General features: G+C 32.7%; 2 protein-coding genes across 6 annotated transcripts in view; one reads left to right on the forward strand and one right to left on the reverse strand.

Moving 5' to 3' along the window:
* The window catches only part of tgo (Aryl hydrocarbon receptor nuclear translocator homolog tgo), a 173,363-nt gene extending 162,816 nt beyond the window's left edge, over positions 1-10,547 (forward strand). For all 5 annotated transcript variants that reach the window (XM_085807169.1, XM_085807170.1, XM_085807172.1 and 2 more), the window contains 3 exons: positions 505-776; positions 2,626-2,731; positions 5,628-10,547. In XM_085807169.1, coding sequence (XP_085663295.1) covers positions 505-776; positions 2,626-2,731; positions 5,628-5,827 — 578 coding nt within the window. In that variant the 3' untranslated portion in view covers positions 5,828-10,547. The remainder of the gene's footprint in view (positions 1-504; positions 777-2,625; positions 2,732-5,627) is intronic.
* A 6,387-nt stretch (positions 10,548-16,934) lies between these two features.
* Positions 16,935-22,189, reverse strand: part of LOC118191984 (uncharacterized) — a 405,620-nt gene continuing 400,365 nt past the window's right edge. The window contains exon 17 of the mRNA XM_085808716.1: positions 16,935-18,176. Coding sequence (XP_085664842.1) covers positions 17,035-18,176 — 1,142 coding nt within the window. The 3' untranslated portion in view covers positions 16,935-17,034. The remainder of the gene's footprint in view (positions 18,177-22,189) is intronic.

Here is a 22,189-nt window from a genome sequence, read left to right on the forward strand (position 1 = left end):
TTATTTACTTGTTTATTCTATATTAAGCAGAATTTCAGTTTTGGGTAGTTAATTTTCTTATAATTACATATTGGAAGTAAAATAAAAGATGTAGTACTTTTGTTGCTGGAAGTCGCATTGTCTTGTGGCTTAGAATGGGGCAGAAAATTGATTTTTAGCTAAAATTTTATTTAATGTTCTTAAAACCCTCTTGTTCATAATTTATCTAAAAAAATGCTTGGCATATCCTTTATAGCCTGGTTTTTTATTTCTGTAGGTTACATTTCACATTTTGTTTTTCAACTTCAAAAATAAATTTATTGCTAAATATTCACATAGCCTAATTTCTTTCCCATTCCCTCTACGTAAGTAGTGCAGTTTTTATATGATTAAAAGGAACTAAAATATTTATCTCTTAGGTACTGCATAAATTTGTAAGTGCGGCTGTGGGTGTGAGGGCGGGAGTTAAAGTAATAAAGTTCCATTTATTGTAACTTATTTTTGTTTCCTTTTATTGTTATTTAGGGTCTCAAGGCATCCAGGAAAGGCGTCCAGGTTCAGGTCAAACAGTATACGGAAATTATGAAAGTAGTGGGCAGCAGCATTCTGCTCTTAATTACCCTAGCACGAGTGTAGGTGGTGGAGCTGGAAGTTTAGGAGCCTCTATGTCACAAACACCCCCATCAGCTGTAGTCAGTGCAAGTGGAGGCGTGCTGACTCGCATTACTAAGCCATCTGCCACCACATCATCATCATCATCACCACAAGCAGTTTGGGTGCAGCGACATCTCGCACAAGTAAGTCATCATTCTGAATCATTTTTGAGGGAAAGGTCTGTTGCATGTTTTCTTGTGGTCAAAGTTCTGGTGACTTCTGAGGAGTCAGTATTTAGTTTTTCTGGTATTTTCCATTTCTGTTCTTTAGGTTTAGTTAATATTTATCCTGGACATTTGAAAGAATCTTTCATACTTAGAATATCGTAAGTGAGCATATGCTTATATAAGAGTAGGATAAAAATCATCGTGTATATTTATCTCTTATTCAGAAATTAGATTTCTTATGTTACTTAGTGTATTATTTATTTTATTCATTATTATTAAATTATTTATTCTCAGTTTTTCCCTTTTAAAGAATTGCATATTGAGATTTTTACGTTACTTAGTGTATTATTTATTTTATTCACTATTATTAAATTATTTATTCTTTTTCCTCTTTTAAAGAATTTCATGTTCAGTTACTGATCCTGACTGAGAAAAGTCCTGTTTGCCATGATGCTTAGTATACTATACAATTGTGTATACAAATAAAAATTATGGCATAGTATAACATTTTACTCAGATTTGAAATAATGTTATAAAGATAGAGACTTATTCTGCCATTACTTTGATGGAACATCTGTACTTATGCATTGCAGTTTTGATGGGTTAAAATTCTGTATTATTATTCTTTAATGACCCATATATTTTTAGGTGAAGTTGCATTAGAATGTCATATTTATTATTCTGTACATTGAGTTCTGTGACCAAGTCAAGTAGTTTAAAAAATTACTCTTTTTATATTTTTATCATTTAACCTTGTCATCATTTAACCAACCCGCCCTCACACCCCCAGCCACACTTACGAATTTATGCAGTACCTAAGAGATAAATATTTCAGTTCTTTTTAATCATATAAAAAACTGCCTTACTTACATAGAGGGAATGGGAAAGAAATTAGGCTATGTGAAACCTTATGATGGGCACCTCAGTCATCAAAACACTGTATTGGAACAGCATACTGACAGAATGCACTATCTTGTTGGGATGGGCAGTTTGCACTGGTAATCCTAATTTTTCAGAAACATTCACATAAATTAAATTTTTGGTCTAATTATTCCTATTTTCGGCACATTATATGTGAGGAACACTCTGGTGTTTGTCAAAATTAATTCGAAAACTTTATCATTATATTTTCTTTGCCATTTGAAGCATAAAAAAGTACTTTGCTAAATGATACACAAAATATTTGCCTCAAAGCTAACCATACTCTAAGATGAAATGAATAAAACTTCTAAAACAATAGGACATATTTCCTCATATCTCCAAAAGTAGAAACAGTGCTGAGAAGTATTAAGACCATTCCGTGTGTTTATATCAGCTGATGCAGTTTATAGACAGCTCTGTTTATTTACATAATTCAACCCATGATTTCCTGTTTGATTCTCAAATCAAATACCAGAAAGTTCCAATGGAGTGAAGGTCAGCATTCTCCAGTCTCAATAAATTCCACCATAACAGACATTAAGCTACATCTAGTGGCAGGAAAAAAGATACTAATTAAATGTTCTATATAAAAATTCCTATATAGTGAACCCATTCTAGCAGTCCATTTAAATGGCAATTATTATATGACACACCTAACACTGTGATACATTTGTCGGCCAACACTTATATGACATACCAGTCCCAAAAGGGTTAACATATTTTGAGCTGATTATTTGTTTTATATGATATATAATCTTTCATTCTCTTTACAAAAATTTTCTAATTTTTATTTGCTAATGCATATTTTCACTATATTCATACCGTATAATTATCAGTTTAAGAATATGTTTGTTAATTGTTTTATCGTGCTCATAATTATGAATTGTTAATTGAATTTTTTTAGGCCAATTCAGAAGCATTTGGTCAAAATTATAATCAAATGAATTCCCCTGCTAGAAGTCCATCTGGTCCTACATATACACAACTTGGATCTGCTCCTGGCCCCAGAGGTATATGCTTTCTTCATTTGCATATGTCTTCTCTTTCTCATCAAATGGTATTTGTTTCCTGATGAGTTTTTTTAATTAAAGTGACATTTTTAGCATTTTCCAAAATTGTGAAATTTTTTCATTTAATGCATTAATTTATTTGAGATCCTTTTAGTAATTAGATTAATATTCAGTTTAATTACTAATCCTGAAAGCTAAATATATTATTAAATTGCTTGTTAACCCACTCAGGGTTATAGTAGATGCTAGATTGTTTCTTAAAGAGGTGAATGTTTTCTTTCTTTGAGTATTTCAAAAGTGTTAAGTTTCTTCATCCCACCACTCCTGCAAGGAATTACCAGAGAGAGCGATTACTGTTGGGTGTGAAAGCTATTAATAACTGTCTATATTTGCCTTTTAACAGAATGCAAGCTCTGTATTTGCTTTTTAAAAGTACGTCTAAATAACAATTTTAGGAGTGCAGAGACCCATTTAAGGCAGTATTTCTCATAACCTTTTTCAACTGGGAAACACTTATGAATTAGAATATTTTGCTATCCACCTTACTCTCATCCCTTTCCAAAAGCAATTTCTTTATCATATGTTATTACCAGTATAATGTTTTCAAGTAGGTTGGCATATGCCATTTAAAAGTTCTTGATTGCTTTGTTGTCCCTCAAGTATGAGAATAACAAGATTTTAAAAACAAGAAAGTATGTGCATGCATATTCAGGTATTTTGCAAAATTCTTAATATCATTTTATTAAAAATATTCTGTTGAAACTTTTAGCTGTGGCAGGTAATTAAATTCTCCATCTCTAGCCCTCGAGGCTCACTTTTTGTGAGTACAGGTGTGGCAATCCTGAAGTACCCAGCCCTTTAGGGGATCATCTTGGTAACACCGGTATCCCATCCTAGAACCCTAGTGATCTATCTTTGTTTTTATCTCCTCTACCCCTAGCTGGCTAAATGGGAGGCACTTAGTTGTCACCATTGTCAATTAGCTGGTCTCCTGACCCGACTGTCGGTAAGCTTTTGGGAAAGATGACTGTGGGGCTTCAGTCTGTGTATATGTCTGCCTAGACCTAACGCAGGAATCTGTGTTCTCTTATTGGGCTCTGTGGTGGGTGGCATAGTTGAACCCAAAAATTTTCTTTTTCCATAATGGCAACTCCAAATATGTATTTAATTAAAGAACCAGAATCTAGTCACATAATTCTAAGGGCCGATTCTTCTGAAGTCTTGTGTTAAAAGTATGTATCGATGCAGATACGAATAATCCTAACAATAGTCTATGCTTTCTTGTTGTTCCTAGGTGAACTGCAAAAGATGTCTCCTTTTCATAAAAAAGTAAGTAGATTTGTTCTTGTATTTGTGAGCCAAGAAATATAAAATGTCTCCATTCTTGAGACTTGCTCATTGGTACAACTTGGGCCACAGTCTGCTTCCCTACTTCAAATAACCAATCTTGGAGAAACCACTATCACTCTAACAGCATGCAAATCACTGAATTATTGCTGAAGTGTATTTTCAGATGTCAAACTTCTGTTTGTTTCTGCAGAAGCGATTGTAGAACTTTCTGATTAAAATGTCTGCAATGCTAAGCAGATTAAGATGCGTAAGGAAGATCAGTTGATAAACACAAAATGCATGATCTTGACACCTGATCTGCCTAAGAATATTAAGGGTGAATACCTAAATTGTCCTGTAATACCTTATATTCCAAATCCTATGCAATGCTTTCATGCTTTCTTCCTCTTTTATCTTCCCTATGTAATTTCAGAAATCAAACTTCTGTTTGTTTCTGAAGAAGAGATCATATCCGAGCTTTCTGTTCAAATTGGCTGCAGTGTTAAGCAGATTAAGATGTGTAAAAAGATCAGTTGATCAACACAAAATGCATGATCCTGACCACCTGATCTTCCTAAGAATATTAAGGCTGGATACCTAAATTGTCCTGTAATACCTTATATTCCAATCCCTATGCAATGCTTTCAATGCCAGCCTTTTGGCCATTCTAAGATGTCCTGTCATGGCAGCTTCGCATGCACCCAATGCTCAAAGATCAGCCATGATTGTAATAATTGCATCGTTGCAACATTGTATATAAATTGCAAGGTGATTATCCAGCAATATCTCGCTCATGCACAAAATCAGAAGGCTAGTTCAAAGCACACAGCTTTGACCAAATATGTCTTTCACCAGTGTTCTTAAATCAAGCCATGCAGTCATCACCCAAACTTTAATTAGTATGCAAACATCACCAACCCAAATCTAGCAGATTATGAGCATCAAGAAAAACGTAAATCCAACTCACCTGATACCCCCCCCCCCCCCCCCCGAAAAAAAAAGATGGTCGCTGAATCTTTAAATTCAGATAGTAAGAAAGTAAAAGGGGGCTAGAAGTTCCCAAACATCTGCTTCCACACAAAACTAAAATGCAGCACAGGAAGAACAAATATCAAACATAATGACCACCCTTACCTCGTGGAACTGTTGTGGCTTCCACCGGTATATGGTTGACATCAAAGATGTGATCAATGCTTATTGTCCTGTGTGCTTGGCAGTACAAGAAAAAACCTGAAATGAGAATAACAAGCAAAACTTCAGAAGTTTTCTTTAGTCAGGAAAGATGCAGGTGAGCATTCCAGTGGAGGTGTAGGTCTCCTCACCTAACTGGACTATCCATCAAATTCATGTTCTCTGATGACATCCCTCCAAGTTGTCACTGTACAAGCAAACTGTCTCTATCATCACCACCATCTGTAATTGTTATAGAAATAAAATATTCTAACTTTCGAATGATTTATGTTTTATTTTTGGTTTGCTGATACTTTTTACTAATATAATTTATATTTTTGTTTAATATATAATTTGTTTATATATATATATATATATATGTATATATTTGTATTAGGAATATGGGGCCAATGGCAAGGTCCGGGTACACCTGATGGACCTCCTTCATCCACAGCTGCTGGCAGTCACCCACAGACACATGGAGGCAGTAGCAGTCAACCTCAACAGCAGGAATTGACTGATATGCTACAGATGCTTGATCAAGGAGGAGCATCTTCATTTGAAGATTTGTCAATGTTCAATACTTTCCCTGAGTGACTCCAAATGTCTGGCTTGTGTACAAAATCAAGGAGTGCTGTAGCACTTTCGATCATATGCCATACTTTTTATTATGACATTCATATATTCGCAACATTTCCATCTCGCATTGTGATGTCTTCTGGGTGCAAATACTGTATATGTTTTCTTCATAGTATCATAACAATTTGCACCTTTTTGGAAGAATTCTACAATTTTCCTTATGGACTACAGAGACTGAGATATGCTCAGATAAAATTTTCTGCAAAATATTTGCAATAAATATAAAATAAATGAAAAACATGGTGAATGAAATCAAACATTTGTATTGTACTTACAAACATAAGAATACAAGAAACATAAGAACTCTGTGCTTGAAATTTTGCAAATTGTAATATATATTTATGCAAATTTAAATGGAATTTAGTTAAAAACATTGCAATAAATCATAAATGGTATTTTGTTTCTTCCTTAGAAATTCTGTCATAAACATTGGCCACATTCATAAAGCCAAGATATTCATAATGTGATATATTTGGTCACAGCTTAATTTCCATTTTTAATTCAAAATTAGTTTTGTAAATCTTAATATAGTACTATGTAATGAGTGGAGCTTTATCTGTTCAGTTTTTTAATGCAGATTTTGTACATGCAAATTGCATAACAGTTTCTGCTTCACAAATATGTTTTCAGTGTGATTTTTACTCTGCATATTTTGAAAATTTAATTATATTAATGGTATTAATTTAAATGAGCACATTATTCACAACTTATTAACAGGGATATCTGTATTGCATTTTACTAGAAAGTAAGTTCAAACAATTTCTTAAAATATGTTGTCTTAAAATCTAAATAAAATCTGAGGTCTTTTATAATTTGATTTGTTATTTACCGATTATTTTTAAAACTTGTAATCAACACGGTTGATAGATTTAAAAAAAATTGAAATCACTGTTTCTCCTCTTGGTACCATTCTGTTAATTGTTGTTATTGGAAAAAATTTATTAGGATAACTCTGAATGTATATTTTGCTGTTTTTCTTCTCAAACTGAGCTCTTAATTCTATGACTTATGTGGTGAAATTGGCATATATGGTTACATACACAGTAGGACCTCAGGCATCATTTCAGTTTTGTTGTGACTTCTGTCACTTGTCTGACAGTAACATTTGAACAAGTCCGTAAATTTTATCGTGACAAAGCATACATGATTTATTTCATTGTTAGCATAGGCCTTTGTCACCATATAGATGACTGTAAATTTTTGCTCAGTTTCATCCCAAGTTTGAAGGAGAATCTACCATGGGATGGGTCCAAAAGTGTCTTATCTCTCTTCCCTTACCACCAGACCACTTGAGGGGACATTCAGCTCACTGTGTATTTTAAATGCCCGTATTCCACAAAGATACCATACATTTACAACCATATAAGTTTTCTTTGGGATTTAAAGCCATACCCATCAATGTAGCTGCTAGCATCACTAATTGCTATATTGAACAGGATGACTTATAATTCTAATGTGAATTATACTTGGAAAACTGATATTTCAACATATGTGTTTTCACACAATGGGACCTCAGGTATCATGTCAGTTATGTTGTCATTGTGACTTAAGTAACATCAGACAAATCTATGAATTTCATCATGGCAAGGGGCACAGAATCGCATTCATTATTAGCCCAGTTCTATCTCAGCTTTGAATGAGAATGTCATCAGCAATAGGTTCAAAGATGTCTCAACCCTTCTTCCCTTACCGCCATACCACTTCAGAAACTTTTGCCTCTCTGTATTTTAAGAACCCACATGCTACAAAGATGCTATATTTTACAAACGCCTAAGCCTTCTCCAGGATTTGAATTTGGACCCAACAATATGGCACCCTGCATCACTAATTGCTATACCTGTCAGGGCAATTCATGTCATTTGTTTCTGTATTTGTAATTTGTGTATGTTCTGTATTCTTTCCATTTTCTTCAAGTAATCTTTCCATTTATTAAATATATTTTTCTCATAAATATGTGTATTTGAAAAGTCCCCCCCCCCACTTAGATTATATTTTCTGTCATAGGCAAAGATTCAGTTTATAAAAAGTTAAAATTGGAATCTTTTATAATGTTTCTCTCCATATCATAAAAATTAGAAAAATTGTTGATACTAATCAGTGAGAAAAGTATTCGTGTGATATTTTGGAACTTGTATGTGATTAAAAAAAAATTATTCCCTTGAATTTTAGTCCCGCAATTAATCTTTGTAAGCTGATAAAGAACTGAGTTAAATAACTAATGTATGAAAACAAGATGCATGTCATAAGAATAAGCATGTTTAATATATTTTGTTTTGTAATAATTTTTGATTGAAATATCAAAGGTACGAATTTTAAATGATGAGGTCGAATCTCATCCAGGTTGATGCTCCATTGTATATACGTGTATATATGTATATGCATATAAGGAGGATAGCTGGAGGTGTAATTGGGAATTTGAAAAAAAAAAAAAAATATTTATAAATATTGTAAAATAAGTTTCTTTTAAATGTACGGAATTATTTGTCACACAAACTGCTAAGTACACTCTGCATTGCCATATAAAGAAGTAATATATAATTGTGTAAAATTTGTGACTTTTTAAAATATTGTGATAATTTTATATATTTGTAAATTAATAGTGTGTTTACTTTTAGAAATTTTATATTTTTAGCACATGCTGCATTTTTGATCTGGTAGTGAACCTTGTAATTCTGTTATGTAAACAGATGAAATAAAGCATAAATTCAAATTTATTGAAAACACTTTTTATCTTCATTCATTTTTATATACATTATGAAATTAATTTTTTATGTTAAAATATTAAATTGAATAATGAAACTGCAACATTATAAAGTCATATGTGTAAAGGAATTTATTGTTGTAATATATGCAAGGATATTTAAAAAATGCATATGTCAAAACATTTGATTTTTTAATCTCGTATTCTATATCCTAAATTTTTATGTCGTGCCAATGTAGGATATTTTGGCCGTACTTTTTCATTTCAGCAGCCTTTTATAGGAGGAATTGTATAAACATGAATTCATTATAGGTGTCCATTATAAAAGATCTGCTGAAGTCCAGTGATTCAGGCAAGGAGCTTAATCCTTTATTTTGGAATTAGTACATTGATAAATTTATGTATCTTCCAATGTCATTGAAGTATTGATTTATTTTTCTGGAATAAGGGAATAATACAGTCTATCTGTAGTTTACACAAAGTCCACTTCTTAAGTGCATTCACTTGTTCATTTTCTTTCATGCCATTCTAAGCAATGTGTGTTGGAAATCTTTGTATGCAGTTTGACCTAAAATACATTAACTTTTGGCCTTCCGTATTAAATAAATTGAGTTAATAAATCCCAAATCTCTGTGTAGCAATTCATGGTCATGTTTATACCTAGTCTAGTTTCATCCACAAATATTGAGGTGGTTTGGAAAGCTAACATTATTGGTATTATTAAGATTATTACATTATTGGTATTTGTAACATCATTATAACTATGAGTAAAGGAATTCATTCCATTCAGCATCATTTTACTCAGTTAGTTCACTAATGCAGTCTATCAGAAATATAAGTATAATTTTGATATCTTACTTGATTTAGGACAAATTCACGAGTTCATAAAATCAGGATGAGCATATTCACAATCCTAAGAGATCACTGACTAGGAAAGCTTGGAACTCATAATAATGTTTAGCATTTTGTAGATTTTAAGGAAAAGTAACAAAAAAGCAGATGACAACCATGTTTATCTTCAAATATTAATATCTAATTTTAGTACATAAATATGATTAGCCATTGCTTTCTTTGGTATAAAGGTATATCTGGTTTATAAAATGTTGAAAGTTATAATAGCTTATTAGAGATTTCTATATCACATGCTGGAGTAATTTTGCCATCAGTTGTAGCATTTGATAAGCTCAATTCCTGCTTATTGCATCTTTGTGGTAAAATTTGAGTTGTCCTTGCATAACTGATGGAAACATGCAGAAGTCTGTCAGTTATGCTTATACGTGGTCATTCAAAACTTAATCTTAGAACTTGCACAGTAAAATTTTGAAAAATTTCTGATATGTCTTAAGCACCAAATAATTGTTAAATGTTCTAAATATAAGTGAGTTTGTTTTTATTATTTCTAAAGGATGCAGTTTTATTTTTTCTAAAGGAAGCTGACAGCCATATCCTAGAGCCTGGGTTTGAATCTTTGAGAAGACATGGATTTTTAAGTGTATAGTGTCTGATACAAGCTTATATATGCATCAAGAGGGCACTTAATGTACACAGAAAGCTAAAATCCTCTCTGGTTGGTGGTAGGGTAAGAAAGGTGGGAGACCTTTGAACCTCGGAACTGGGGTGTTCTCCCTCGGAATTCTAAACTGGGGTGAAAGTTTAAAACAGTTAGTATGTGCAGTAATACCTATCCAAGCTTCTAAATATAGAAAAAAAAAATGGTTAGTTTTATTCTGTATGAGAATTTTCATATGTATATATAATATTTAATGACAACTGTTTTGCTGAAAGTAACTATTGTCTGGAGGCCACTTTTTCCTTTCAAAGGACTGTACAAAAAACATACCTGTTCATGCAATAAAAGCTATATTTTTTGTTTACTTCACTCTGAATTATCTATTCTGTATTGTGTCATTTCATTGTTAAGTTAAATTTCTTAAACAAATGGAACTACTTGAAATAAAGTATTAAGTTTGTTTCCTATATGCATCCTTTTTTATTTTCTAGTGAGCTGGTATGTTTATTATATTCATTTGACAGTAGTAAAATACAAACTGCAAAGTAGGCTAAAATTTTCGTTAACTGACATCCATAAATATTCAGGATTTAGCACAGGTTTGTCATATATTTTCCTTTCAAACTAAAATTTATGATTCTTTCAAGAGTGTATTTTCTTAAATATAAATTGATGTATTATAATTAGCCATGTGTAAAGTTTTCAAATTCTTAAAGACTTTTGGAGGCACTTGTTGCCAGCCTTTTAACAAATGATGAGCTAAATGTCACTCGAAAATAATAAGCTTAAAAGTAAAAAAACTCTGAATTCATAAAGCATTAACCTTCTTTCCAGGTGTTTCAAGTATTGTTTTGCAATCACAGAATTTTAAAATACAATAACATATGCATGTTTATGTGACTGATGTTTTAATATGCTTAATATATTTTCTTACCTTTGACTTAAGAAGAATCTTAAACACAGGTAACCGGTATTGTTTTTAACCTCAGCGGGAACATAAAATTTACATTTTCATTAAATTAATGTTTTCAATTCAGAATTATACAATAAAGTTAAGCTGCTGGTTTTGTATAATATAATTCATTTCTAAAATAAGTTTTTGAAAAATTGGAGATTCACAAACTAATCATGAATCATTTAGATTCGTTTGTAGCATTAAATGAAATATGATAAAATATTCTTATGAAATATTCATAATTCGTAGATTCAGACTAATCAAAATGATAAATAGGTAATATTTCAAGCTTTGTCAGTTACTTTTTCAATCTGATTCCATAAATTTTCAGGAGTTTAGTAATACACTGAAAAACAGTCTAACTTCAGAATAAAAATTTTATTTTAAAATGCATTTGTGTTCTGCTCATATTTAGAAGTCATGCAGATGGCAAAATTTATTTCTGTAGCAAAATACAGCAGCATGTTCTGTCTTTTCTAATTAAAATGTTTTAACTAATAAAATTACAGATGATCATAATGTTGGTGTAATTATTACAGCTATTACATAAATAATTATAATATTTGGTTTTAATGTTTAAAATTTACATTTTCTATAAATTAATGATTTGAATTCAGAATTATGCAATAAGTTTAAGCTGCTGGTTTTTGTGTAATATAATTAATCTCTAAAATAAGTTTCTGAAAAATTCGAGATTCACAGAATAATCATGAAACATTTAGATATGTTATAAGGTATTTCTCCCACTTTCCTAGCATGCCTTCGTAGTGTAACGGTAGCACGCTAGGCTGGTATCCAGAGGTCCATGGTTAGATTCCCGGCGAAGACAGTTGTTAATTTTTCATCTTTCCGTCTTTTGAAAAAATCCTAATGTCTACAATGTTTGTAGCATTAAATGAAATATGATAAAATATTCCCATGAAATAGTCATAATTCCTAGATTCACACTAATCAGAATGATAAATAGGTATTATTTCAAGCTTTGTCAGTTACTTATTCAATCTGATTCCATACGTTTTCAGGAGTTTAGTAATAAATTAAAAACAGTCTAACTTCAGAATAAAAATGTTATTTTAAAATCCATTTGTGTTCTGCTTATATTTAGAGGTCTCGCAGATGGCAATGAAGTGTCTTTTCACAGCCAAATATGATAGCATGTTCTGTCTTTTCTAATTAAAATGTGTTTTAATTACAAAAAATTACAGAAGATCATAATGTCAGTGTAATTATTACAGCAGTTACATAAATAATTTTAATATTTGGTTTTAACGTCTAAAATTTAGCTGTAATTTTGTAAAGCATCTGCATGACAAGAGAAGAAAAGTTTAAGAAAATATATTAAGTAGTTGTGATCATGTGGTTCTTTCCAACCAAACATTCTTTGTCTCACTCACTTACAAGTGAAACATTCTTAGTCCTTAAAAATAATTATTAGCTTTTAAAAATATTTGAATTTTCCTTTGCATTTAAACACAAAGAACATAACCTGTGAGCAAAATGTGGAATGTGTTTAGTGGAGTCTTATTTAATGTGAGGAGGAGGAAGAAGCAGAAAACAATTGTCTAATTAATTCAAAAGGAGAAAATGTGAATGCCAGCATTATATCGTGTTGCCAATACGATGAGGGGTAGTCTTGTTTAATTCATCTATGTACAATATCAATTTCTCAGAGATTTGAGTAGTTTACTGGCGATTTATAATGAATATGCAGTTTGTAATACTTTTGCAGCAAATTTAGATTGCTACTAAAATTGACTGCATATTATATTTAAACAGTAAACTTGAGCAGTGCAATCTTATAATTTGAAAGCATTTTTTCTCCTACTTCTGATATATTCATTGTCAACTGAAGTTTGGTTCGTATTTGATTTATTTGATTATGTCAATTGTTTCCAGAAAGAGAAAAAAAAAATGTTGTGTAATGCAAAACATGTCCTCAGTAGATGAGATAATGCATATGAATGACTTTGTCATTCTTGAGGATATTTTTAGTGGCATGCTGTAGATACTGTTTCCGTTTGGAACGGTACTTCATTTCTTCTGCTGTTGTCTTGAGAATATATGATAGCTGAGAGCCAGATTCTATTATTGCTCGAGCTTTACGTTTAATATTTTCTCCCCTTACTAACACTGTTAAGGTTTGTAAAAAAACATTGGAAGATTTAAACTATTCCCTTGACTCATTTGCACACATTTTCTTATTTTCACAAATGGTGAAAAACTTATGTATTTGCAAGATTTTATGTCGCTTGTTGCTTGAATCACATCGAGACGATCATGACAATAATTATACATTATATATTTTTATCACTCACATGTGTCCATTTCACTAATGGATAGAGCCCAGAATTTTGAACTAATCTTAAGATTATAGTGAGTTTATACCTTGTCACTAACGATGATTGAATGATTTGATTTGCCTTAAAATCTTAATATACTGGCACACCTTTTTATTTTTGACAAAAATTGGATAACTGATTTAAAGCTTCACTTTTACTGCTTCATAAAGTATTCTTAGATTTTATATTTATTTGTTGCATAAGCTAAGAAAAAAATTTAATATTTCAGCATTTTTTAAGAAATCTTTATTAGTTGGTTTTATAAAAAAACTATTTTTCTTTACTATTTGTAGATCTTTAATGTTATTAAAGGTAATTGCAGAGAATGTGATGTTCAGTATGGAATGCTGCTTTAATGTGAATTTCAGTAATAAACACAATGGGAAAATCTCATAAATTCACAAATTTACCTGATTACACGTGTAATTTAAGCAGAAATATTTATGAAGTTAAGCGTTGATGATTAAAATAATGTTCATTATAAAAGTTGAAAATATGTGTTGGAGAGGGGGAAAAATTAAAGAATATTAAATAAAACTTGTATAAAGCTACTAAAATAATAGGAATGAGTACTTAAGAAGAAATAGATAAGTTTGAAATTAAAGAATTTACAAAAATCATTGTTTAAAAAAATCTAAAATTATAAAAATTATAAAGAAATACTAAGTGTGCTAAAACAACAAATTGAAATTTCAACATGCAACTATGAAATTGTTGAAAAGGGCGTTTTGCGATCACCGCAATGAAAAGTCAATTCATAAAGAGAAGGATACATATGCATATATCACCACCATGACTTAGAGCCGAGCAAAACGCGAGGAGTCAGCGCTTGCAGTACAAGGCAACTTAAAAAGAAGCGAGGAAGGCGCCATTCCCAGGCATTCTTCTGCAAGTGAAAGTGAGACTGTACGTGCAGGAGGGCTACTGGAAAGTATCACGACTTCTTTACACATGGTAAAATGACTGGCAAGCTTGAGGACGGACGTAATTCGACGTCTGTTGTCCAAGAGTTTAGAAATGATAAAAGCGTTGTTTTAAGAGCTTGGAAAGTTTTCCAAACGCCAGGTACAACTGTAAGAAAGGGAAGGTTAATGTTGGTCGGCCAACAACGAGGATGAATAATCAATATACCGTCTTGCAGGCGAAAAGAGATCCAAACCAGACAGCGGGCAACATTATTCAGCAGTTGCACACGGCAGCCGGACGACAGGTGTCCCGGTTTACTGTGGCCACGCCACTTCATAAAGTGATCTATTCCCCCGCCTTCCTGAACGCTGCATACTATTGTCAGCGGCACAGTTTAGCATAGAGAACATAAAGCTCATCAATGGAGCCGCGTCCTTTTCAGCGACGAGAGTCGTTTCAGTTTGACAAAGGCTTCTTGGTGCCATTTAATACGGAGAAGTAGAGATACCCTTTTATCCCACTAACATCAGTCCTGGCGTTCTTGCATAGATGAATTGCATAGAAGCATTATGATGAATAGACGAAAGGAGCTCCACAGTTTCGACAAAGGTTCACATGCTGGAGGTCGTTTTTATGATGAAGTTACCCACCACCACGTGCGTCTTTCCTTGGGTGCTACTTTCGTTTTTATGCATGACAAGGTACGGCTACATAGGATTCATGTGGTTCAGGAGCTCCTGCAGGGTGAAGATTTCCTTAGAAGGGATTGCCCAGCCTATTTCCCCGATTTAAATCCCATTGAACATGTGGAGGACACTTTAAGGAGACGCCTCGCGGCACGATCTATATATTTCTTATATTATAATATATTTCTATATATATAATATATCTCTAGATATATATAATATATTTCTATCTATCTATATATATAATATATTTCTTGCTACTATGTTTTCTTAACCCTTTAAGTACTGCATTGTGCCTCTGAGCATGAACTTTGTGTCCCCCCAGTTGATTTTTAGGCGGATAGCCCTTGTGTGCTTTGCCATGATCAAATAAACCAAGCCCTGTTGAATTTTTGCGATCCAAATAAAAAAAGATGCTGAAATTTTCCACACTAGTGTATGAGCTAGTTTCGATTAAATTTTATCCCGAAAGTTACCCCTAAAACTGTTGTCTTTCGCTAGATAGATAACATTAAAATGTTATGCGTAATTAAATAGTTCCGTTTAGTTCTAGAATGAATATATTATTGAGAGCTTTAAAATGTATATATAGTTGCACTGAATGCAATGCAATTTTTTTTTTTCCTATTCCTTTCTCTCCCTTATTTAAAATAAATTTTCAGTTGCTTCTTAAAAGATAAATTGATTATCTGATTGAACTTCTCATTAGTTTACACTAGTAATCATTAACAGAAAAATTCTTTTAACAATTGACCTGTATTTTAAGCAATTTAATCTAGAGAATAATCTCGTTGAATTACGTAAATTTAACCAGGATTCAAAATAAAAGAAAAAGAATACACATCAAATACCGGAATAATAGATATCATTAAGAAGGAAAGAAATAAATTATAAATGGCGTTAAAGAAACAATGTTTACAAGTGAATCTGAACAACATTACTCGGTCTAAATTCAAATAAAATAGTAGGCTCAGAGCTTTTTTTAATTATACAATGTTTATATGTTAAGGATTATGTATAATTAAATCATGAGTTGTCGCGGATAAAAAGCACTCTGAAATATTATTGCATCATCTGCTGTCACTGCCATTATTTCATGCACTATTTTTTTCACATTTTCCGTACTGTTTTGTTTATATTGATGATTTGAAATAGCAATTTTTCCATCATTCCATGACAAGCAAACTTAACTTCTTTTTGGTAGCGCTTAGTTAACGCCAGTCCGGTTAATTTATTTCTAAATAATCGAGAGTTGATTGTAGACAATCTTTTTTGGTCATTAAGATAGTTTTTTTTTTTTTTTTTTTTTTTTTTTTTTACTAATTCTTATGATCCCAAGTAGTTTCGTCAAAATTTTGAGAAGGAAATTTAAATGCAAGAGAAATTACTATTTTTTTAAATAGAATGTTAGAAATATGTTATCTTTTTATTTATTATAGTTACTTCCTTGAGTACTGAGTTATAATGGTCCAGTGAGGTATATCAAAATAATAAGAACATTCATTATATTGATATACCTCACTGGATAATAATACGGAACATCTGACACTGCACGCATATTTTAACAGCGCTCGCTTCCCGAAAGAAGTTACTTAAAGGCACCATATTATTGGCCTGTTAAAGTTTAGAAATGATATGTATTGACTGCAAATTAGTGATATACTTATTTTAAACTATTGGCAGATCAAAATTTCAAATTTTAAGCTTATGGTGCATAAGCTTAAAATTTGCATAATTATTTAATTTTAATCAATTAATAATTATTATAATTTGCTTAAAGTTTGCATAGCAGCATAATCTTATGGTGTGCGATCTGGGAATATTATTGTTTTCAGCCCATAAACGTTTCCTTGTTAATTTGTCTTAGTTTAAGTTATTCTGTTTTCTCATCAAAATGCTATTCACAATCGCGCATGGATAAAAATACAAATATTAAATGCCTCCTTATTTTAAAAAAATGCATTTAAATATTCTCATGTTATTTTTTAATCAAATTTTACAGGAACATAAATAAATATAAGTGGAAAAAGACTAGCTGGAAGGTAACAACTCACATTTAAAACTGACTTCATTCTTCATTGTGATCTATCAGTGGAGAGGTTTCACAGCTTTTCCCCATAATAGTTGGTGATGAAGAAGAAGCTTTTATTTCCGTCTCCTTGTAAGAAGGAGATAGTAAACCCCAGCATAAATGTTCATTGCTAGCGCTCTCACTTCTGTTAGTTAAATTGTTGGAACATACTATAAGTGTCCTACTATTTTCTTTTGTATATTCTTGCACCACATTTTCACTTTTTGATGAACGAAGAGCACTCAGAATATTTTGTTCCATTTTTAAATTATGGCGTTTATTTGGAAATGTTTCATGACTAGGCAGCGATCTGAATATTATCGGTAAGCTATTCTGAGAATGTTTCGTGAGTGAGTTATCTGATGAAGATTTCTTAGGTTCCTCTCGGTTGACTCGCAGATTTATATTGACTAAGCTTTTACATTTTTCATTTTCTTGTTCTTTGGTATCGAGGCAGTGACCCGTTTTGCTATCTAATTGCATTTCATGATTTGTAATGGATGACTCTTCTATGCATGCGGATTCAAGGTTCTTGGTCTCAGCCATTGGATTCACCTCAATGTGTGGTCTTTGGTTAGTGCTTGATGGATTTGATATTTCTTGAAGGGGAGTAACATAAACTTTTTCATTCATTGAAGGACCATCACTTGATAAAACTATCTGATCCTCTTTTGACGAATATGTATCGCTGCTTTCTCCATAACTGCTTTCAACTAAACGATTATAAAAACAAGCAAATTTCTCTTCCAGTTCTTTACTCTTAAAACCTTCTTTTCTTGCGCAGACAGGACATAGTCCGTCCACGCTTCTTTCTTTTGACAAATTCCGACCCAGTTCATGTCTGGTTAGAGCCTGTGTTCGTTCATCGGTCACGGCTCCTTGTCTGCATAATTTTGGTTTATTTTCTCTTCCTGTTCGAAAGGATTCTCGGTTATTTATTATTGCATTGCCCAGCAATGGTCTAGATGATCGAGGTTGAGAGGAACTATCACTGCTAAAACTTGAACGTGACATGTGGAATGTCGATGTTGATGAATCTTGACGGCTACAAGACATGTTGGAATCTTCCGATGCTTTCCTTTGAAGTGACCAAGAACCTCGTCGTGTTTCATGATCCAACAAACGAAGTGGTATGTTCCCTAAAAAGATAAACAAGTAAGTAAAATTTCATGGTGAAGTGTTATGACTGTAAGAAGTTATAGGTAGTGTAGTAAAAATACCGAAATCTTTAACTAGAATATTATGCAGAAATATTGAAATAAAAATGTACTTTGATGTCATTCTATAAAATACTTATAAATGTTGAAAAAATAATTTGCTTATAGGCATTTAATTCTTCATAAGTTTCGAAATTTGATAAATTATGTAAAGAATTGTCCCTGTAGCTTCGTAAAATTTCGGTATGGATATCAGTATTACTTCCGATGAAAAGATAATAATATTAAGTTAATTACAAAGGTTTCTAAAGAGAGTAAGATGCCAACTGCTAAAAAACCACATCTCGAAAAGATAAATTTAGTAATTAAATAGTAATAAAACAGTGCATAATGAAATATCGTACAAACAATAGTTTACAAAAAATAATTTGCGAAACTAAATTCAGCTTCCCATGCCAAAGATAGCAGCTAAATTATATAAGTTTTAAAGTATATACGTATGTTGATCAAACGATGTAAAAAGTATGATGACCTTCGGCTTAAGATTCAGTACTAGCTGTGAGTTGACTGATATATCAGTGATGCAAAAATCAGGCAGTTAAAACTTAAAAAATGTCACTTCAGTATCAGATATCCAATGTTAAGCGCAACATATAATTAAAGTTAATCACGACATGAAATATAAACCGAACACGACATGAAAGCGAAAGCAAAATTTAATAAATTATGGATGTTTTGGAACACAACTCAAAAAATACATTTAAAAAAAAAAAAAAAAAAAAGGACTCTGCTATATCTCCCGTTCTACTGGGCCGATTGACAAAATTCAAACTGCGTTTTTCATGTCTCGAAAGCGCGACTTAGGATATATATTAGATATATATATAGCACTATTCTAACATAGACATTTTGACACAAAATCGGACTTTTTCTGAAATAACATGCCATGTTTTCCATATTTCGATTCTACGACTCAAATTATGCCAGACTTAAATTATGTCATAATTAAATAAACCAAAACCTCTTGATGAAACCAGTCTTTCCTTTGATCTCATACCTTCAAAATGCTTAGCCTCTAAAGACTGATAAAGGCTCTGACCAAATACTGATGAAATGGATTGATTGAATTGGATTATTAAGTTACGGCAAAGCAGGGCTATCTGCCTAAAAGGAAGGATGCCTTCGTGAAGAACTTTCGAAGGGAAACCAGCTGGCATACACGTTACACATGAGAAAGTCTACGAAAACGCACATGCAACCAGCCCGTTTACCGGGATTCGAGCTCAGGAGTGAACTACCAGTGTTCAGCGACTTTTCAGCCGTTTGTGGGCCTTTATGAAAATAACTTTATTTAAAATGATTGTCAGAAATACCAAGATTGTTTCGAAAAGTTGGATGCTTTTTAATATACTTGCAGAATGCCTAAAGAAAAAGAGCAAGAATGAAGCAGAATGCCTGAAGAGAAAGAGAAGAAAAATAAATTTTTGTGTAAAATTTAATATTTGTATTTTTTTAATTTAAAACTTTTTAATCTTATGATATTTGATTCTTGCGATTTCAAAAATAAAATATTTGACTAAAATATGAATAACATTTTAAGAAACCAAATGTAGGATAGAATTGTGTAAAGCAATGGGCACAATGATAAAACTGTTTAGAGCAATGAATGCATGTCATCCTAAGTTCAAATGTCGGTTATACATCTCTCTTATTTATATATATCTGTTCTGAAAGGAACATTGAAAGGCGTGTTAACTGTGCTTTACTGCAGTTGCAACCCCATTTTATCACTGAGATTTTTTTCGCGACACCTGGGCCACATAATATTTACGAAAATTTTGTAGGACCCCCATAAGCATTGCGAAAATCCGACACACGCGTGAGTGAAACCGTCAATTTTTTTAAACTTGTACTGTAATATACTACTGCAGTTTTAGGTCATTAACTTTAATTTCTTATTTTAAGACATAGAACAATGTGAAAATTTTAAATAAGTAACAGACGAAATGACAGAGTCACGTGCAAAGCAAGCAGTAAAATGAACGTTTATGTTATAAAAAGAATGCGTCGAAACGTTTTCGTTTTTTCTTTGTATTGTCTTATCTTTATCTATTTTCAGACATAGTATGTAAAAATATTTGGTAATTGTAAAATTATTATAAATTAAAGCAATATCAAAACTGCTAAAATTTTGGCAACCTCCTGCTGCAGGTCTCGCGACCCCCAACCAACAGTTTAAGAAACTCTAATTAACAACAACGAGTCTCGTTTCTTTTTCACCTGTAATAAAAAACTGAAGGTGACGCGAAAACAGATGGAATCCTATTACGAATGTTAAATGCCATATTGCTCGAATGGCATCAAAGTCTGGGATGTCATTGCCATGAATAACTAGTCTTATATTAGAGTGCAAATATAGCTACGATGATACATGAGGTGAGTGCTTGGCCTAATCTACCTCCTTTGCTATTTGCAGCAAAATAATGCACGACCGCAGAAGGCAATCATCAGCAGACAAGCCCCTGTATTCGGATGTTTCTTCGGTCACCGAAACCTACAGATCTCAAATTTTTCAAGCATGTATGACGTGATTAGCTATCATTTACTTGCTTGGCCACAACCTAGGTCGAAAGAAGAACTGTAGAGGATAGCTGTAGCAAAACGCCATCCATCCCTCAGAGCACTATCTTACACGTCGATTTTATTTTCCTCTTGAAGACTTGTTTGCTGTAGCACCGCAAGAAGTCGTCCTTTTTCCTACTGATCCTCGCCCACCAGCGGCCGAGTGGTAAAGTCGCTGAACACTGGTAGTTCGGTCCGAGGTTCGAATCCCGCGAACGGGCTGGCTGCATGGGTGTTTTCGTGGTTTTCCCCATGTGTAACGTGTATACGAGCCAGTTTCCCTTAGAAAGTCCTCCACGAAGGCATCCCTTCCCTTAGGTAGATAGCCCTAGTATGCTTTGCCATAATTAAATACACCAACACCACACGCTTACTGATCCTCCTGTATATTCGATCTTATGCTGTACTTATATATGCGTTCTCCGTCCATCTGACAATTTTCATTTATGCATGGTGTTTCATTTTCAGTGTCAAGCAATCTTGAAGACGACTTTTGCCATGCAAGAGTGTTTTAAGGCTGGCTCGTAAGTTCCTTATAGGATTCAAACCAGAAAATATAGCTGCCAATTTTTTCGCTCAATTCCATCGGTTTCTAGAAACTCATAAATCATATTTGCTCAATATGGATGGAAGTTACCATCCACAAAAGAGCCATGAACCTCTAAAATGTTACACTTATGGTTTTAAGATTTCGTCTCGATATCTTGCTCATATCCTATATGAAACACGTACAGGGTGTGTGTTCAATATTCGTTACGCCTTCTTACTACTTATCACATCTACACTGTAGCAGCAGTCGTATTGCTTATTGATGTCGGGAATGTTTTGTGTTCCTGTCTTCCTCCAGATAAAAAAAGAATTTTGAATCAGATGTTAAACTGGACGCTAAACAGAATTCAGACCCATTGTTGTGGAGAAAGTCAGAAGACAAACAGGGTTATGCTCTTCTTAACGCTGACATCACTTATAAAATGGGAGAAAGAAGCCACAAAGGAAGTAGTTACTTTTGAGAAGACAAGCAATCACTAACGTCACGCAACAGCAAGCCATTTAGTATAGTAACCTTGCTTGTAGACTCCAGCTGTTAAAAACACAAATCATTAATTGAGCAAAACATTTTTGTGCCGGGTAATAGGACAGAATGAAGTGTTCAACTTAATCATAATCAAAAATAACTTTTTTTAATCGTTGATTGTAATTTTATTGGAGCTTAGTCCAACATTACAACGCGCTGTTGTTACAGTTATGAACGTGGTAGAAGTGTAGTGTTTGGCGTAGAAAGTTAGAAGCGGTTGTTGCTCAGAATAGGTTTTTCTGCGGCTTTGACTGGAACGGGTTGGAAGCTGGGTCGTCCACATGATAGCTCTGAAGGA

The sequence above is a fragment of the Stegodyphus dumicola genome, chromosome X1, assembly GCF_044657685.1.
Source record: "Stegodyphus dumicola isolate Sdum_Otavi_A_Nest chromosome X1, ASM4465768v1".
Taxonomy (NCBI): domain Eukaryota; kingdom Metazoa; phylum Arthropoda; class Arachnida; order Araneae; family Eresidae; genus Stegodyphus; species Stegodyphus dumicola.